The 17776-nt window shown below is 41.9% G+C and overlaps 3 protein-coding genes and 2 pseudogenes across 3 annotated transcripts; 4 read left to right on the top strand and 1 right to left on the bottom strand.

Moving 5' to 3' along the window:
- Positions 1–46: 46 nt before the first annotated feature.
- Positions 47–15837, top strand: LOC110132946 (histone H2A type 1-H-like). Its single transcript, XM_020886591.2, has 4 exons — positions 47–561; positions 11729–11863; positions 12574–12662; positions 12779–15837. The coding sequence occupies exons 1-2, from the start codon at positions 177–179 to the stop codon at positions 11794–11796; spliced, it is 453 nt and encodes a 150-aa protein (XP_020742250.2). The 5' UTR covers positions 47–176; the 3' UTR covers positions 11797–11863; positions 12574–12662; positions 12779–15837.
- LOC110132947 (histone H3.1-like) lies at positions 565–5306 on the top strand (annotated as a pseudogene).
- Positions 6181–7381, top strand: LOC139031410 (histone H4). Its single transcript, XM_070456269.1, has one exon. The coding sequence runs from the start codon at positions 7010–7012 to the stop codon at positions 7319–7321; it is 312 nt and encodes a 103-aa protein (XP_070312370.1). The 5' UTR covers positions 6181–7009; the 3' UTR covers positions 7322–7381.
- On the top strand, positions 11058–12404 carry LOC139031409 (histone H3.1). The gene is made up of 2 exons (XM_070456268.1): positions 11058–11114; positions 11729–12404. The coding sequence occupies exon 2, from the start codon at positions 11934–11936 to the stop codon at positions 12342–12344; it is 411 nt and encodes a 136-aa protein (XP_070312369.1). The 5' UTR covers positions 11058–11114; positions 11729–11933; the 3' UTR covers positions 12345–12404.
- Positions 15600–16542, bottom strand: LOC110132944 (tropomyosin beta chain pseudogene; annotated as a pseudogene).
- Positions 16543–17776: the final 1234 nt, after the last annotated feature.

The raw sequence follows: 17776 nt of genomic DNA on the forward strand, positions 1-17776 counted from the left end.
TTACCTCCACCACATCTCTTTTCTTATTGGTTAGACAGAAAACGGAAGATTTTAACCAATCCTATCTCGCTTGCAGCAATTCCACGCAGCACTATAACTGCCATCTTGTTGCTGCTTACAGATCACTTTTTTTTCTGCTTTTCCTGTGGCGGTTGTACTGTTGTTCAACGCATACCATGTCTGGGCGCGGGAAGCAAGGAGGCAAAGCTCGCGCCAAGGCCAAGACTCGCTCTTCGCGGGCCGGGCTCCAGTTCCCCGTGGGCCGAGTGCACCGGCTGCTCCGCAAGGGTAACTACGCCGAGCGGGTCGGGGCCGGGGCCCCGGTGTACCTGGCGGCGGTGCTGGAGTACCTGACGGCCGAGATCCTGGAGCTGGCGGGCAACGCGGCCCGGGACAACAAGAAGACCCGCATCATCCCGCGCCACCTGCAGCTGGCCATCCGCAACGACGAGGAGCTCAACAAGCTGCTGGGTCGTGTGACCATCGCTCAGGGCGGTGTCCTGCCCAACATCCAGGCGGTGCTGCTGCCCAAGAAGACCGAGAGCCACCACAAGGCCAAGGGCAAGTGAAACGTTTAGCAGTATTATATTCCCAGTTCTGAAAAACAAAGGCTCTTTTAAGAGCCACCCACTTTTTCACGGAAGTGCTGGAATACTTACGGAGTATAGGGGGCGTGTTCCAATGAAAACGAATGAATTGTTGGAGCTAACTTTTATTTACTAGTATAGTGTGAAGTGTTGTGTTTAAACAGGGGAGAGCATCTCCCATATTTGCAACAAAGGTGCCAAATTGTTAACCATTGGTCACTTACGCATCATAAAGTCTGAAAAATGTTAGTAGGTTCCTACCGTCCCCTATAACTGAAACAAAAGATATAGTTTGTTAATTCAAAAACTATTGAGGGAATTCCGTATCAGGACATAAATTTGGGCTTGTAGACTATGAATGACGTATATGTACGTAAATAACAAGACCGTAATGCCTCATTGAGAGGTTTTTGCGTGTATTGTACATGATGTATATGTTTTTACATATATATGCATACTCAAATGAATATCCTGTCAAAAAGTATAATATAAATAAACAAGAGAACAAAGGAGGAATAGCTGGCCAATGACATGTCAGGGCGGGCTTTTTAAATTTTGCTGATGACGAGATTAGAATTGTTTAGTCCGTTGGTTATTTTTCTGTTCCTAAAATGCAATGAATGAACTACATTAAAATCAGTACGAAATGAAACCTCACTGTTTTATTACTGTTATGCACTCATGTTATCCTGGACTATAGACTCCGGATAAAAATTCGATTATACATTTAATCTTTAAAGGAATTCCGATCATATTTCTTCGAAAGGCAAAGTGAGAACCAATTAGATCACAGCGCGGGATCTAGGAATCAAACTGACTGTTCCTATAAGTAAGGTCAGAGGCAGCACTGGCAGCATAACACTCTCCTGCCAGTTTTCTGTTAGTCCCATGGCTCGCACGAAGCAGACGGCTCGCAAGTCCACCGGCGGCAAGGCGCCGCGCAAGCAGCTCGCCACCAAGGCGGCCCGCAAGAGCGCGCCGGCCACCGGCGGCGTGAAGAAGCCGCACCGCTACCGGCCCGGCACGGTAGCTCTGCGCGAGATCCGCCGTTATCAGAAGTCCACGGAGCTGCTGATCCGGAAGCTGCCGTTCCAGCGGCTGGTGCGCGAGATCGCGCAGGACTTCCAAGACCGACCTGCGCTTCCAGAGCTCGGCCGTGATGGCGCTGCAGGAGGCGTGCGAGGCCTATCTGGTGGGGCTCTTCGAGGACACCAACCTGTTCGCCATCCACGCCAAGCGCATCACCATCATGCCCAAGGACATCCAGCTTGCCCGCCGCATCCGCGGAGAGAGGGCGTAATCCAAGGCTACTGCTTTCTCTGTCCTGAAAAAGGCTCTTTTTAGAGCCACCTACTTTGTCGATAAGAATTGTTGTGATGCTTTCCCTTATTTTACCTCCCTAGGCATTTAATAGGAGAAGGCAGTGGCACCCCACTCCAGTACGCTTGCCTGGAAAATCCCATGGGCGGCGGAGCCTGCTAGGCTGCAGTCCATGGGGTCGCTAACAGTTTGACACTGAGCATCTTCACTTTCACGCACTGGAGAAGGAAATGGTAACCCACAACAGTGTTCTTGCCGGGAGAATCCCAGGGATGGGGGAGTCTTGTGGGCTGCCATCTATGGGGTCGCACAGAGTCGGACACGACTGAAGTGACTTAGCAGCAGCAGGCAGTTAATAAGCAATAATGGCAAGAAAAAGCCCTCTCTACTCCTCTTCTTCTGCCTTAAGGCAAGATATAAATTCTGTCCTGGAGACGGCTGTAGACATGTCAGAGTAGAGAGGCTGCACAGAAATTTGCTAACAAATCTGGGTTAGTTTGCTCCCATGTATTTACCTTCTCACAGTTTGCTGCCCTTAGAAGCCTAAAACTGCTTTTCTTTGCACTGTCATTTCTCTATAAATCTATTCTCTGATGAAGATGCTATGTAAGCTGAAGTTCTAACCCACCTCTTTAAATTAGTTTTTCCTATGTCTCTTCCCCAGGGAAAAGAGTGCAAAAAGGCAAAATGATTGTCTGAGGAGGCCTTACAAATAGCTGTGAGTAGAAGAGAAGCAAAAGGCAAAGGAGAAAAGAAAAGATATACCCATTTGAATGCAGAGTTCCAAAGAATAGCAAGGAGTGATAAGAAGGCCTTCCTCAGCAATCAATGAAAAGAAAGAGGAAAGCAGAATAGGAAAGACTAGAGATCGCTTCAAGAAAATTAGAGATACCAACGGAACATTTCATGAAAAGATGGGCACAATAAAGGACAGATATGGTATGGGCTTAAAAGAAGCAGAAGATATTAAGAAGTGATGGCAAGAATACACAAAACTATACAAAAAGATCTTCATGATCCAGATAATCACAATGGAGTGATCACTCACCTAGAGCCAGACATCCTGGAATGAAAAGCCAAGTGGGCCTTAGGAAGCATCACTATGAAAAAAACTACTGCAGCTGATGGAATTCCAGTTGAGCTATTTCAAATCCTAAAAAAAGGATTCTGTAAAAGTGCTGCACTCAATATGCCAGCAAATTTGGAAAACTCAGTAGTGGCCACAGGACTGGAAAAGGTCAATTTTCACTCCAATTCCAAAGAAAGGCAATGCCAAAGAATGTTCAACTACTGCACAATTGCATTCATCTCACACATTAGCAAAGGAATGCTCAAAATTCTCCAAGCCAGGCTTCAACAGTACAGGAACTGGGAACTTCAGTTGTTAAAGCTGGATTTAGAAAAGGCTGAGAAACTGGAGATCAACTTGCCAACATCCATTGGATCATCAAAAAAGCAAGAAAGTTCCAGAAAAACATCTACTTCTGCTTTATTGACTATGCCAAAACCTTTGACTGCATGAACCACAACAGACTGTGGAAAATTCTGAAAGAGTTGGGAATACCATACCAACCTGACTTGCCTCTTGAGAAATCTGTACACATCTCAGGAAGCAACAGTTAGAACTGGACATGGAACAACGGACTGGTTCCAGATAGGGAAAGGAGTATGTCAAGACTGCATATTATCATGCTGCTTATTTAACTTATATGCAGAGTACATCATGAGAAATGCTGGACTGAACGAAGCACAAGCTGGAATCGGGATCGCCCAGAGAAATATCAATAACCTCAGATATGCAGATGACGCCAACTTTATATGGCAGAAAGTGAAGAACTAAAGAGCCTCTTGATAAAAGTGAAAGAGGGGAGTGAAAAAGTTGGCTTGGATCTCAACATTTCAGAAAACTAAGATCATGGCATCTGGTCCCATCACTTCATGTCAAATAGATAGGGAAACAATGGAAACAGTGACAGACTATTTTCTTGAGCTCCAAAATCACTGCAGATGGTGACTGCAGCCGTGAAATTAAAAGAGGTTTGCTCTTTGGAAGAAAAGTTATGACCAACATAGACAGCATATTAAAAAGCAGAGACATTACTTTGCCAACAAAGGTCCATCACTTAGTCAAAGCTATGGTTTTTCCAGTAGTCATGTATGGATGTGAGAGTTGGACTATAAAGAAAGCTGAGTGCCGAAGAATTGATGCTTTTGAACTGGTGTGTTACAGAAGACTCTTGAGAGTCCCTTGGACTGCAAGGAGATCCAACCAGTCCATCCTAAGGGAGATCAGTCCTGGGTGTTCATTGGAGGGACTGATGTTGAAGCTGAAACTCCAATACTTTGGCCACCTAATGCATAGAACTGACTCACTTGAAAAGACCCTGATGCTGGGAATGATTGAAGGCGGGAGGAGGAGGGGACGACAGAGGATGAGATGGTTGGATGGCATCACCGACTCAATGGACATAAGTCTGGGTAAACTCCGGGCGTTGTTGATTGCCAGGGAGGACTATCATGCTACAGTCCATGGAGTTGCGGAGAGTCGGACGTGACTGAACAACTGAACTGAAGCGAACTGGGTCTCTTCCTCTGTATGTATGAAATAGAATTTAATTTATTTTTCCTTTGCTAATCCAAAATCAAGATGTATAGAGGAAATATTTACAACCTCCATTACCACTACTACCACCACCACCATCACAATTGGGTAAGAAGGGAAGAAGATTGAATTAAAGTCAACAGAGCAATTTAGATCAAAAAGGTTTATTGCATTATATTATAACCTTTATCTTTTCTACTGGATAGAGATAATATTTCTCTGTAATGGGTAAAAATCTCCCACCTCCTTTTCCCTTTGCCTTCAGACTTTCCCAGCATCAGTGTTTTTTCCAATGAATCATCTCTTCTCATCAAGTGGCCAATGTATTGTAGATTCAGCATAATACATAGTTAAACAGAAATACCTTCTTTAGAAAAACTAAAAAACATATCTGCAGACTTTTTAGACTACATTTTCATATGACAACAAAAGGAAATTCGGTCCATTCTTTTACTTTAATTTGATATTTAGATATATCTTAACAGATTTCACAGGTTTTTCTGTAGTGGCCAGAGCATTTTCTTGGTCCACAATGAACCCATGCTTGATGAAGAATCTGCTTTCCTGTCTGCAATTTCCACCATACTGTGTGCTGCTTATCAATGATGATTTGCCATGGCATTGAGAGACGAGTGTGTAATATCCCGGGCCTAAGGATGAAGATGACAGGAACATCTTATCTCTTAGTAGACTGTCTTTATTTCCAGTGTCACAGTCTCCAGTCACAAGCACATAATATCTCATTTTTTTTTTAACAAAAAATCATGATCAACAAATAAAAATGAATTTGTGTCAAAGAGCTTCACTTTTCAATAAATGAACCAACAGGTAAAATGCTGTATTAAATTCAAAGAACCTTTAAGATATTGGAGTATTTATAGACAATGTAGAAAGAAATGTTAGGATAAGATTATTAAAATTATTTTATTAATCCAAAAGGTTATAAATCTTTGGAGATATATCTGTTTCACCTGACCAAAGTGATTTGCTTTTCTACCAAATAAGGGCTTTGCAAATGAAGTAAATTCACTTAATTTAGTACTAGATGATCAAAGTACATTTTCACAGAATCCTTCAGTGGCCTTGTATATTGGACATCATGGACTCTGTCTTTTTCTTTGCTTCCAAGGCTCAGACAATTTTTCACACATAGAGGCAGGAGAGAGATGCCGCCAGGCTGAGCAGTTGGAGTTTGTTCCCTGTGGAATACAGGGAATATATATCCAAGACAAAGAGTAGAGTCATACCAGAAACAGAGAGGAGTTGAGCCCTGCCTAGATAAAAGATAAAGATACCACATATTCCTCATCCTCCAGGTCAAGACCTTCCATCTACACAAGCTCAGAAAGGCGTGAAATGGGTGAAATGGGGAAGGGACACCCCATAGTAAGGGATGGAGATCTCAATGGATACAGCTGGTTCAATTGAACGAACTATATATATATATATCCATGATGGTTGCAAAGAGCTGGACACACCTTAGCAACTAAACAACAAGAGTTTAGCACTGAATTCTTAAACAAAAAGTTTGCACACATAGGGGTGTGGAAGTTATGAGAGCAACTAACATAGGCCCAGATTGCAAAATACCAGATTGAGAGATTTAAGAATATTGGGGAGCAGGACTTCCCCACCTTTCTAGTGGTTAGGAATTCACAGTTCCACTGCAGAAGAAATCGGTTCAATCCTTGTTGGAGAACTGGATCCCACATGCTGTCAGGCAGCGGGCACAAAATTAAGATAAAGCAAAAGTGAAATACAAATTTAAAAATAATACTGGGGAGAAAGTCAGTCTCTGGAGCAAGAAGATGGAATTTCCTCAGGTAATTACAGTAGTACTCCTTTATGATATCAGAGTTAACATTCTCATCCTGCAAATGAAAAAAAAACAAAAATTGAAAATGAGGAAACACCTGTCACAAACCTGATCCTAAACCTCAGAATGTGAAAAAGTAGCAAGTAGTGAGGGCTCAGGCAATAAAATCATGCCTCCGAGTAACACACATGTGCGAGAAAACCTTGTTTCCCAATGAATATCGGCAATTTCCTTGCTCCTTAAGATCAGTTTATCACGATAATTATTTCACCTTCATTTACATTGTACAAAAATGCTTCCCAGAGACTCGTTTGCATTTTAGATATGCGATTAAAGAATGAGGCAATATAAAATCTCGGTCAATGACTTAGCTTAAATATTCAAAGTTGAAAATAGATGTTGCCTTCATAGGTACAGCCCCTTAATAAATAAAAGAATGTTTTAAACGCCCTTACACAGGACTCTTCCAGCTGAAATTCAGGGAATAAGCAAAGAAATTTTCTCTCCTCGACTCCGCCCCACAGACTCTCAGGCGTTTGTGGGCTGGAATAAATTAGGTTACGAATAAGCCCCTCCCCCTTCTCGCCTTTTTCGGAGTTTTCAAAGAGGTCCGCGACCTTACTATAAATAAGAATTTGGCACAGACCTAAATTTGTGCATAGGTTTTCTGATCTATCTTGGACAATGTCTGGACGCGGTAAAGGTGGAAAAGGGCTTGGGAAAGGAGGCGCGAAGCGTCACCGTAAGGTTCTGCGGGATAACATTCAAGGTATTACAAAACCTGCGATCCGCCGCTTGGCTCGTCGCGGTGGGGTCAAGCGCATCTCTGGCCTCATTTACGAGGAAACTCGCGGGGTGCTGAAAGTGTTTTTGGAAAACGTGATTCGGGACGCGGTCACCTACACCGAACACGCCAAGCGAAAGACGGTCACGGCCATGGACGTCGTCTACGCACTGAAGCGTCAGGGACGCACTCTCTACGGATTTGGCGGCTAAGCCGGAACCCACAAACGAGGATTCTGTATCAGTCTACCAGGCCCTTTTCAGGGCCACCTATCTATTCATTTGAAAGAGTTCGTGGCATTAAGCTGTAGTGGTTTTGTATTTATTTTTTCCATTGTGTGGAAATGGGGCTTGGGGAGCTTGTGATCTCTTGGTGTAAGTAACTGCTTTAATATAACTCATGTTTGTGTACCTGTGCATTTAATGTTTACCCTGTGCTGCACTTAACAGTGCCACACAATGGCTTTTAAATTGGGGAACTCTGTTACTAGGAGTCCTTAGTCTGCAAAATTAATGAGTTGTTAAAATGAGACATTCTCTGATAATAAGCCGTAAGTGCCATTGGTGAGCAAATGCAAGTACTACTTTAATAGACTCCTTGCATCTCAAGAAAAGCTGATAAACAGCTACTCGGAAAGAAACTCAAGACGAGGTACAATGAAAGACTAACCTAAAGGAGGTGAAGGCACCCGTGATGAGGCTTAGGTGGCACGAGGACCATAAACTACTATTTCAAGGTTTTTTTTAATATACCAAGAATGTGGGATTTGTTTTCCTGCCTTGTCAAATCTACTCCCTGGTAGTCTATAATAAAGCAACATCTGATGAACCCTCCGGATCATTTTGTCATGTATAACTTCAGAAAGCTAGCTATAAACACATGGACATCTATCCCTGTGCTGGGACTTAGCCACACCGGGGTTTTTCATATGTCAGCATTTGCAAAGAAAAGGGGAACGAAGTGCCCAAAGTAATAACAAAGTCGTTTGTCTTGGCTTCAAGACAAAGTAACTGGCAAAGACCTGATTAAAACGACTTCAAGGTGCCCTTAAGTAGATTTCCTATCTGCAGGCCATTTCTGTACTGTGGGGGCAGGTGTGAGGGGAAGAAGGAGGGAAAAGACAAGTGTTAGGTAACTGCTTTTTGGTCCTACTGGGTCCTGTGATGGTCTCTCAAGGTGGCCCACAACGATTTCTGGTCTTAATGTTCACCCTTGTGTGATCAAGCCCCTGGACCATGGATGTGACCTGTGACCTCTTTACCCGTCAAGGCATGTGACCATAGGTGACAGGATGTAAAAAAAGTTGTGATTATAACTAGGTTATCAATAAGATCGTAACATCTTCCAATCTCTTGCATGCTAGTTTGGTTTTTTAATAAAATTTTATTTATTTTTGGCTGCGATGGGTCCTCATTCCTGCACGCAGGCGCTCTCTAGTTGTGGTGCATGGGCTTCTCATTGTGATGGTGTCTCTTGTTGCAGAGCATAGGCCCTAGGGTGCCCGGGCTTCAGTACCTCTGGCTCAAGGGCTCAAAATTAGTTGCCCTGTGGCTTGTGGAATCTTGGACTAGGAATCAAACACCTATCCCCTAATTTGGGAGGCAGATTCTTAACCACCGGCCCACCAGGGAAGTCCTGCATTCTGGTTTTCACAAACCAAGCATCCTTGTCAGATCCAAATGACAAGAAACTCAGAGGGCTCTTTGGGAACTGAGGGAAGACTAGCAGCCTATAAGGGCTTCAAGCCAACAGTCAAGAAGAAAATAAGATTCTCAGTCCTAAAACTACAAAGAACCAACCACTAAGTGAGTTTGGAAGCACATATTTCCCCCAAACAATCAAGAGACCACAACCCTGCATAACACCTCAACAGCATCCTGATAGAGGACCCAGATAAAACATGCCCAGACCCACAGAATCTGTGCAATAATACATGTGTGAAGCTACTAACTTCAAGGCAATCTGTTATCCATCAATAAAGACAGCCAGCTCGTTTGGAACCATCTAAGATTCTAAAGATTCTACCATGTCATCTAAAATAACAGGTATATTTAATTGAAACTACAATCTTTAGCTAAGGGGAAAACAATTTAAAAGCAAAAACATTAATGCAAACATTGTTTCACAATTAGATGAACCTCCGTATTCCACAGGAACACACAATACACTCTGGCATGTACATTCCTAGTGCCTAGCTGATGTACCAAATAGCAAATCTGTAAGTCATGAAAAGTACTGAAAACAATTTATCAATGTTATTTTACTTTCAGCGATACAGAAACTATCAAATTTTCAGGAAAACTATGCATTTCTTTCCATATCCTCTGTCCTCCCTGCACTTCTACATCTTACTTCTGTTTCTTTTGATTGATTTTTTTTTTCTTTACCTGCATAAATGAATACAGAACCTACCGCTGACTGAAGGTAGGGAATATAAAAATTAAAAATGGCTCAAAATGAGGGTTTCATACCCAGTTTCAGCACAATGTAGGATTAATTACATCAATATTAGACTCAAGGAAAATAAAGTGAAATTTTTTAATTTTTAATGTAAATTTCAACAATCACCTTTGAAATAGTCCACCCTACTGGTCGAGATTAAACTCTTTGAGATTCCACTAAATACCCTAGCTCTATACACTGCATAAATGACACTTCGGGCCTCTTTGTACAAACACATTCTCATCACTAATATTTGTGAAACACGTAAGATTATTTGAAACAAGGACCCCAAACACAGGTGCCATCATTAAACAATTTTAAGTCTGCAGGTACTCACCGGAAAAATTTTAAATTTAAACAATGAGTACATATAAGAACAATTTAAAAGATTTTAAGGAACAAAAACACAAAAGCCAGAATAGTAGGATACTATTACCTAATACTTATTACAGTACACAATTATTTCAAATTCTTTGTTGCACTGAACAAAAATTTAACCTCTCCTATTGTATTATGGTTTCCTGCGTTTTAAAGAATGACTGTTTTAAAAGAAATGTTGCAAAAAGCTGAAAAAAATCTTGATATTATAGCTCTCAATACACAAAAATGAGTAGCTCTATAAAGAGACATTGAGGAATGCTAGACATCGAGAAAAATTTTACTTGGAGCTGGTTTAATTTGGTGATACCCTTGGTGCTCTTGGACACTGAGTCCTTGGCCACTTCCAAGTACAAGAGCAGGCACATGGCCCTTTGGATCACCCTGAATGTGATGGTCCAGCACTTTGTGATGGTCAAGCACTTATGTGCCAGGCGCGACATCTCACCCCCAGTATCTACATGTTGAAGTTGACAAACGAGTTCTTGATGCCCAAGTCCTTGGACAAGATGCCAGTGTCCAGGTGAAACTACTTACACATTTTATAGACAGATCTATACAGAACAGCCCTCCTTAAGCCCAGTTTTCTATTTCCTGCCATCTTCCTTCTGGACCTTTGTCACCACCTTCTTTTTTGGACCCCTTTTTTGAGCCTGGGGGCTTCTCTGGTAGCTAAGTGGCCTGCAATGCAGGAGAGGCGGATTCGATTCCTGGACCAGGAAGATCGCCTAGCGGAGGAAATGGCAACCCACTCCAGTTTCCTTGCGTGGAGAATCCCATGGACAGAGGAGCCTGGTGGGCTACATTTCATGGGGGTCGCAAAGAGTCGGACACGACTGAGTGATTAATATGATTTGAGGCTGGGGCGTACTTAGCTATCTGTGGCGTGGAAAACAAAGCAAGAAAAGTGAGGAAACAAACCCGAGGAGAACAAGATATCACAAGTATTAAATCACGGATACAAAGAAAGACTCACAAATCTAATCTTCAATTGGACAAAAACTGACCAATAGATAAATAGTATGTAAATTAAGGTTCAAAAACCGCTTTCTTTATTGGCTCTAAAAGAAAGGCATTCATGTATTCCTATAGGTTGATTTAGAACACTGTTAGGTGACATAAATCATTCAATTAAAAATCGATAAAGCTTCTAATTACAGGAAACTTCGCGTTGCGGTGTGAAAAGTAGGTAAAGAAATCCTGTTATCTAGCCGAGTCAAGTCTTCCTAAAAGCACTGTGAGTTTGTCTCGAACACCCTGAGACTCTCGGAAAGAATCCCGAGATTCTAGCCCATTGCAGCGTTCGAAAGTCTCTCGATCGCCGCCATTTTTTTAAAGTTCCGCAATGCCAACCTTTTGTTGACGGATATCGCCATTAACCCAAGATTGACATTTTAAGTGCGTCAAAACCATAGAAGAGAGCCAAATTACCAGTTTTGAGTAAAACAGGAAAATAAAGATCTAGAGATTCCAGAATATTGGGATTTTGCTGCGTGTCCCCTTAATAGTACAAAATTCTTCACATCTTAACAATATGTACTAAAAGACCTTGTTACAGAGAATGAGACATTAACTGTAGATGTGCAAAAGGACTCGAGAGACAGACGGTGAATTCTTAAACGGGACAATCATTGGGACTAGAATCCTGATGAAACAAAGTTAACTATGCAGAAGATAGCAGGTGTATGAATTCTAACTAAATGATTAATGTGCTTGTGGATCACACGACAGTGTAGTATCAATAAAGCAACTCGGAAAATGTTTTTTGTTTTTTTTTTTTTTTTTTTTCTTTTCTTAAGGGGGAAGATGGCTGCTGATTGAAATGAACCAATCAGAAATTTGCACCGGATGGATGAACCAATGTTAAATAGCTCGAAGCACTTCCGGAATTAAGCAGCTCGTGACTAACAGGAATTGCCCACAATCCAATCAGAGTGAGTCTGGTCCTTTATAAATACAGGAGCACCCTCTCCTAGTTTAATCCCATTGTCTTTCAGGCTAGCTATGGCGCGGACTAAGCAGACTGCTCGCAAGTCCACCGGCGGCAAAGCGCCGCGCAAACAGCTCGCCACTAAGGCGGCCCGCAAGAGCGCCCCGGCCACCGGCGGCGTGAAGAAGCCGCACCGCTACCGACCCGGCACGGTGGCTCTGCGCGAGATCCGCCGCTACCAGAAGTCCACCGAGCTGCTGATCCGCAAGCTGCCGTTCCAGCGGCTGGTGCGCGAAATTGCGCAGGACTTCAAGACCGACCTGCGCTTCCAGAGCTCGGCTGTGATGGCGCTGCAGGAGGCGTGCGAGGCCTATCTGGTGGGGCTCTTTGAGGACACCAACCTCTGTGCCATCCACGCCAAGCGCGTCACCATCATGCCCAAGGACATCCAGCTCGCCCGCCGCATCCGAGGAGAGAGGGCATAAATTGGCTTAATTGTCGAGTGATAACAACTTAAACCCAAAGGCTCTTTTCAGAGCCAATCACTTAATCTATGAAGGGTGCTGTAATATTTTAGTAGAACACAAGTTTGGCAGAGTTTAAAGAAACCTATGTGTATGCAGCTGGTTGGGAAGCCCTACGTTCTTTGCAAGTTTTCAATATAGCAACTACCTCCACAACTTAAACACCTCCATTTTGCTTTATTGTATGTAGGTTCTGCGCATTTAGGCGTGGTACATGGATTTCGTGTGTGTGAGCTGTTTTACCTTGTGAATCACTAACAGAAAAACAAGAACTGGGAGGTAAGTGCAACAAACAAGTTTAAAAATGCTCAGGCCAAGTTAGCCAGCCATGGTAATAAATATAAGTTTATATATATATGAAATATATATATTAAATGTTCTTGGGGTTCTGTCAGGTATTCAGACTTGGATGCTGAGAAGTGGAAGGCCTTGACCCTTGTAAGGAAAGTATATTCATAATTTCAATAATGAAGTAAGATTTTTAATGCCAAATAAAAGCATTCCATATTAGAACTTTATTTCCCATGTTCTGTAGTTTGAGATTATAGCACAGTGAATTTTTTAATGTCTGCTTCTGTCTCATCAGATGATGGATGTCAAGAGATGAGGCCCACGAAGGCACGAAAAGTATCTAGTTACATTAAATCCACCAGAACATCTAGAACAGTTCTTTGTATTAAATTCTCAAGAAATTTAGAGAAATTAGATATTAAAATAAAAATTGAACAAACAGGAATTACCATTCAATGTATTGCTGATTACAGGAGTAAAAGATTGATAGAGCTCATGTTAGTTTAATATTAAATAGTTTTATCACATAGAAATAATATAAATTGACAGTTGCATTATTGAGTTGGCCAGAAGTCCTGTATTAGTCTGTGAAAGCTCCATAATATAAGGTAAACTCAATAGTTATCTCCTAATGTCTATTATTATTATTCTGTTATGCTTTACAAATGAGGAGACTGAAACTAAAAAAGTTTTAGGTAAAAAGGAGTAGAACCAAAACCATTTCCCCTTTAAGCATTACTATAGTTAACAACAGTATTAGTGTGATCCTCAGGCTGAGCTGTCATAGGAAAACTGACATGTTTGTCAAAATGGTTTCATATATGTTAAAGGAAATGGGTAGATTTTGAAAATGTACAGGGTCACATAAAACTGTGTTCAATTATACTACAATTATTACAGCCAGCTGCACAGAAATAGAATTGAACAGCTATAAAAATAAAACACTAAGATAGTTTTTAGCCTTTCTGCTCATTATCTAAACAATGATGTTGCTAGCTGACACACAAGTTTTTTTAAATTTTAAATACATTGAAAGGCTAGTGCTTAATATGAGACCTTGTTTAATGAATTTTGATTTTATTGGGAAAATGTCACAAATATAAATTACGTGACATTTTACAGGTATCTGTTGGAACATTAACTTGTATAACCATTTCAAGCTTAGCTGGTTGCCTATAACTACATGTAAACTAAACACAAGTAAATAATCTCTGAATAATCAGAATCTTTTATGGAAATGATAGCTAAAAAATAAAGATGATTCAGAAATACCATTTCACACTTTCCCCATTTCCTGCCTACCACATATGCAACACAGGTAGATTTTGATATTGTATATTTGAAAACTTACTGCAAAGGTGTTATATTTAAGGGGGTTTTTGATTATTTGCTCTTTTGTTTTCATTTAGGGATGTCTTTCTTTTCAGAAGCCCCACCTTGGATGGTAGTAAAGGAGCTAATACAGTGCCTAATGAGGCCACTGGGAGGACAGTGATAGAAGGGGCTGAGATTTCTCACCTTTAGCCTCATACAGTAAATGAAATCACTGAATCTGATTATCTGGAGATAATCCCACCATCTGACAGGATGTTAAAGATTGGTCAATTAAAAACACACCTGGACTATTGGGAAAAACAAGACAAAAACAACTAATGACCTAGGGTTTAATGAGAAAAGATGCATTATAAATATTCCCTTGATAATAACGGTGCTGAAATATTAATGTCATCAAAGCACATTAGCAGGGAAACTAGATTTTTTTAATTAGGGGAACTTATTCATGGAGAAGGAATCTGAGATGAAATTGGAAAGATTATTCCAGGTAGAAAGGAGAGAATTACAGATGAATAAAGTTGTCAAAACAAACAAAAAAAAGCAACAACAACAAAAGGCTATAAAGTGCCCACTTGAACCAAAGGCTAATAGGGAGCAAGTAATAATTTTTATAAGACAGATGATCAGAATTGAGGAATTAGGTGCTGGAGAAACTAATTAAGAAGAACCAGTTAGGAACAACCTGGTTACAATACTAATTAGAAAGCAATGGAATCATTCCAGGTGTAAGAGAACAAAGAGAATGTGAGAGGGTAGAAAACGTCAGATTATATAAACATCAGCTTCCCTCATAGCTCAGTCAATAAAGAATCTGCCTGCAATGCAGGAGACATGGGTTCGACTCCTGGGTCGGGAAGATCCCCCGGAGAAGGAAATGGCAACTCACTCCATATTTATTTGTGTATTAAGAATCTCATGGACAGAGAAGCCTGGTGGACTAGAGTCCATGGGTTTGCAAGAGTCAGACACGACGGAGTGACTTTCACTACTACTACTATATAAACATCTACCTGCTTTAGTGACAGAGTGACATGAGTAATCAAGGCCTCCACACAGTACATGAATTCAGTCTACCTCCTGCAGTTATAAGGAGTCAGGTAAATACTAGGTAGAAGTAAAAAAACAGTAACTTCAGGCTGGCTTGAAAGATTATTAATACATTTGGCTTAGATTTATGCCATATTGCCTAAGTACCCTCCTGCATTTAAGAAAATATGAACATGCCCCTCACACCTTCCAAGCTAAGAAACCTTTTTTTTTCCTTTTAGTATATTTTGCAGACAACTACACATACAGGCTCCTGTCCAATATTTGTCATCTTTAAATGTCAATCTGTTGAGTTTTCCTAAACTTGGATATTGCCACTGTACCTGACAGACCATGTTTATTCACCAAAAGAGCATCAGAACTCCAAGGATGAATGTTTCAGAATGCTCTCCCAGGGATGTGGCTTTGGTACAGGAATAAGCTTTCTGATTTTTCATCTTCTTGGTGCAGAATATCAAGCTGTCATTGTCTTCTTTACCTATTTCCAAGTTGTTCATTTTAAGTTGCTTTAAGTGCAACAAAACTTGGAAAGCTGGAGTAAGATTTTTTTTTTTTTTTTCCTGGTGACATCCGTTTATTGGTGGGGTGGCAGCTAGCCTGGCTGGGGCAGGGCTAACCCTCAGAGGTTGTTGAGCTCCAGCAGTGTCTGGTCGAGGGTCTGGTGGATCTCCACGTTCTCCTCCTTGGCACTGGCCAAGGTCTCTTCCAGGTCATCGATGGTTTTCTCCAACTTGGCCACCAACCTTTCGGCAAACTCCGCTCGGGTCTCATCCTCCTTTAGCTTCTCCTCCAGCAGTTTGATCTCCTCTTCATATTTATCTTCTTTGGTGGAATACTTATCTGCTTGGGCTTCCAGGGATTTCAAGTTGTTGGTAACAATTTTCAGCTCCTCCTCAAGGTCCCCACATTTACTCTCAGCCACCTCAGCTCTCTCTTCAGAGCGCTCCAGCTCTCCTTCCAGGATCACCAGCTTCCTGGCCACCTCCTCATATTTGCGGTCCGAATCCTCGGCGATGTGCTTGGCCTCCTTCAGCTGCATCTCCTGCAGCTCCATCTTCTCCTCATCCTTCATAGCTCGGTTTTCGATGACCTTCATTCCTCTCTTGCTTTTATCAGCTGCCTTCTCAGCCTCCTCCAGCTCCTGCAGGGCTGTAGTCAGACGCTCCTGCGCCCGGTCCAGCTCCTCCTCTACCAGCTGAATGCGGCGGTTCAGGGAGGCCACATCTGCCTCAGCGTCAGTGGCTTTCTTCTCAGCCTGCTCCAGCTTCTCATGGGCATCCTTCACTGACTCAGAATACTTTTCCAGCTCGTCCTCCGGCCCTTTGAGCTTTTTCTGGAGGGCCTGCTGCTCCTCTTCCAGCTGCTTGCAGCGGTCCTCAGCTTGCTTCTTGTCGGCCTCGACCTGCTCTGCGCGGTTGATGGCATTCTCCTTGTCCAGTTTTAACATCTGCATCTTCTTGATGGCGTCCATGGTTGCGGTGGGGGACAGACAGGCTGGCCGGCGGGCAGTGCGGACCGGGAGAACTGGGCTGGCCTCGCAGACTGGGCGCACGGGTGGCGGGTGAGGAGCACCAAGCGGGACTTGGAGTAAGATTTAAACAAGTTCTGATTTCCTTGGAAATTAGAAACTATCCAAGGGAAAGGAATATGAATATTAATTTACAGAAACCAGACTAAAACGAGAAGAGCATTGAGTGAATGATGTTTAATTGCTTCTGGTACATTCCAAAGGGATTCTGAATTGGATAGTTCACAAAGGGTCTAAACCAGAAATACATTAATGTTATGTCTTTCTGGATGGGCATCTAAATGAAATAGACAACTCATTTTCCAGTAGGCATAACAGATGGGGAGCAGTGCACAGAAAATGACACTAGGAAGAAAGAAACTGTGAGACTCAGGTGCACTATTTATTGACAAGACAGTGCTGGCCATTCATCTTTCTAACGCACAATTTTCATAACTGTAAAACACATAGCATTGGGAATTCCCTTGTAGTCCAGTGGTTGGGACTTGGTGCTTTCACAGCAAAAGCTGGGTTCAATCCCTGCTTGGGGAACTAAGATCCCAAAAGACACCTGGTACACACTAATAATAATATAAAACAAGGACTTTAGCTATACCGACTGCAAGAGCTTTATAGTGAGGTAGGCATCGGAGAGCTTTGTAAAATGTAATTAACTACAGATACTGTATAGTACCACTCTTATTGAATGTCACATTCCCACATAATTCTTATTCCTCATCATTCTTCATCAAAAGCCAAACTCATTCTGGTAATAAAGACCTCACAGTTCTCTTCCCTCTTAACTTTCCCCCTTGGTGCGATCTATTATATTCAAAAAGACTCGAGTAACCGTATCACATATTCCCATTTATCCAAATATCCTTTTCAACCAAACCACTCTCCTAAGAGACAGGGTTTTTGGCTCTTTCTATAAAGAATAAAGTATGGAATGCAACTGCAATGGATGAAAAATAAAATCTCATTTAGAAAAGCTAGAAAGATAATCACGGGCTACATTTTTTATCTTTAAAATTGAAAAACTAAAATTGAATAAACTATTAACCAGTAAGGGGTGTGTGTGTAGTGTATGTGTGTGTGTGTTTGGGGGTGGGGGGTATGCTGTAAGCAAATAAATAAGATGGAGCTTTTCAACCATGAAGTATTTGCCCACTGACAATTTGCTCAGGGACTCATGACTTGTATGGCAGACTCT

Source organism: Odocoileus virginianus, chromosome 27, assembly GCF_023699985.2.
Source record: "Odocoileus virginianus isolate 20LAN1187 ecotype Illinois chromosome 27, Ovbor_1.2, whole genome shotgun sequence".
NCBI lineage: Eukaryota > Metazoa > Chordata > Mammalia > Artiodactyla > Cervidae > Odocoileus > Odocoileus virginianus.

Coding starts and splice junctions, on each gene's coding strand:
- LOC110132946 (XM_020886591.2), top strand. CDS start 177: ATGTCTGGGCGCGGGAAGCAAGGAGGCAAAGCTCGCGCCAAGGCCAAG. Junction 562..11,728: donor GAGCCACCACAAGGCCAAGG/GCAAGTGAAACG, acceptor TCTTTTCTTAAG/GGGGAAGATGGCTGCTGATT.
- LOC139031410 (XM_070456269.1), top strand. CDS start 7,010: ATGTCTGGACGCGGTAAAGGTGGAAAAGGGCTTGGGAAAGGAGGCGCG.
- LOC139031409 (XM_070456268.1), top strand. CDS start 11,934: ATGGCGCGGACTAAGCAGACTGCTCGCAAGTCCACCGGCGGCAAAGCG.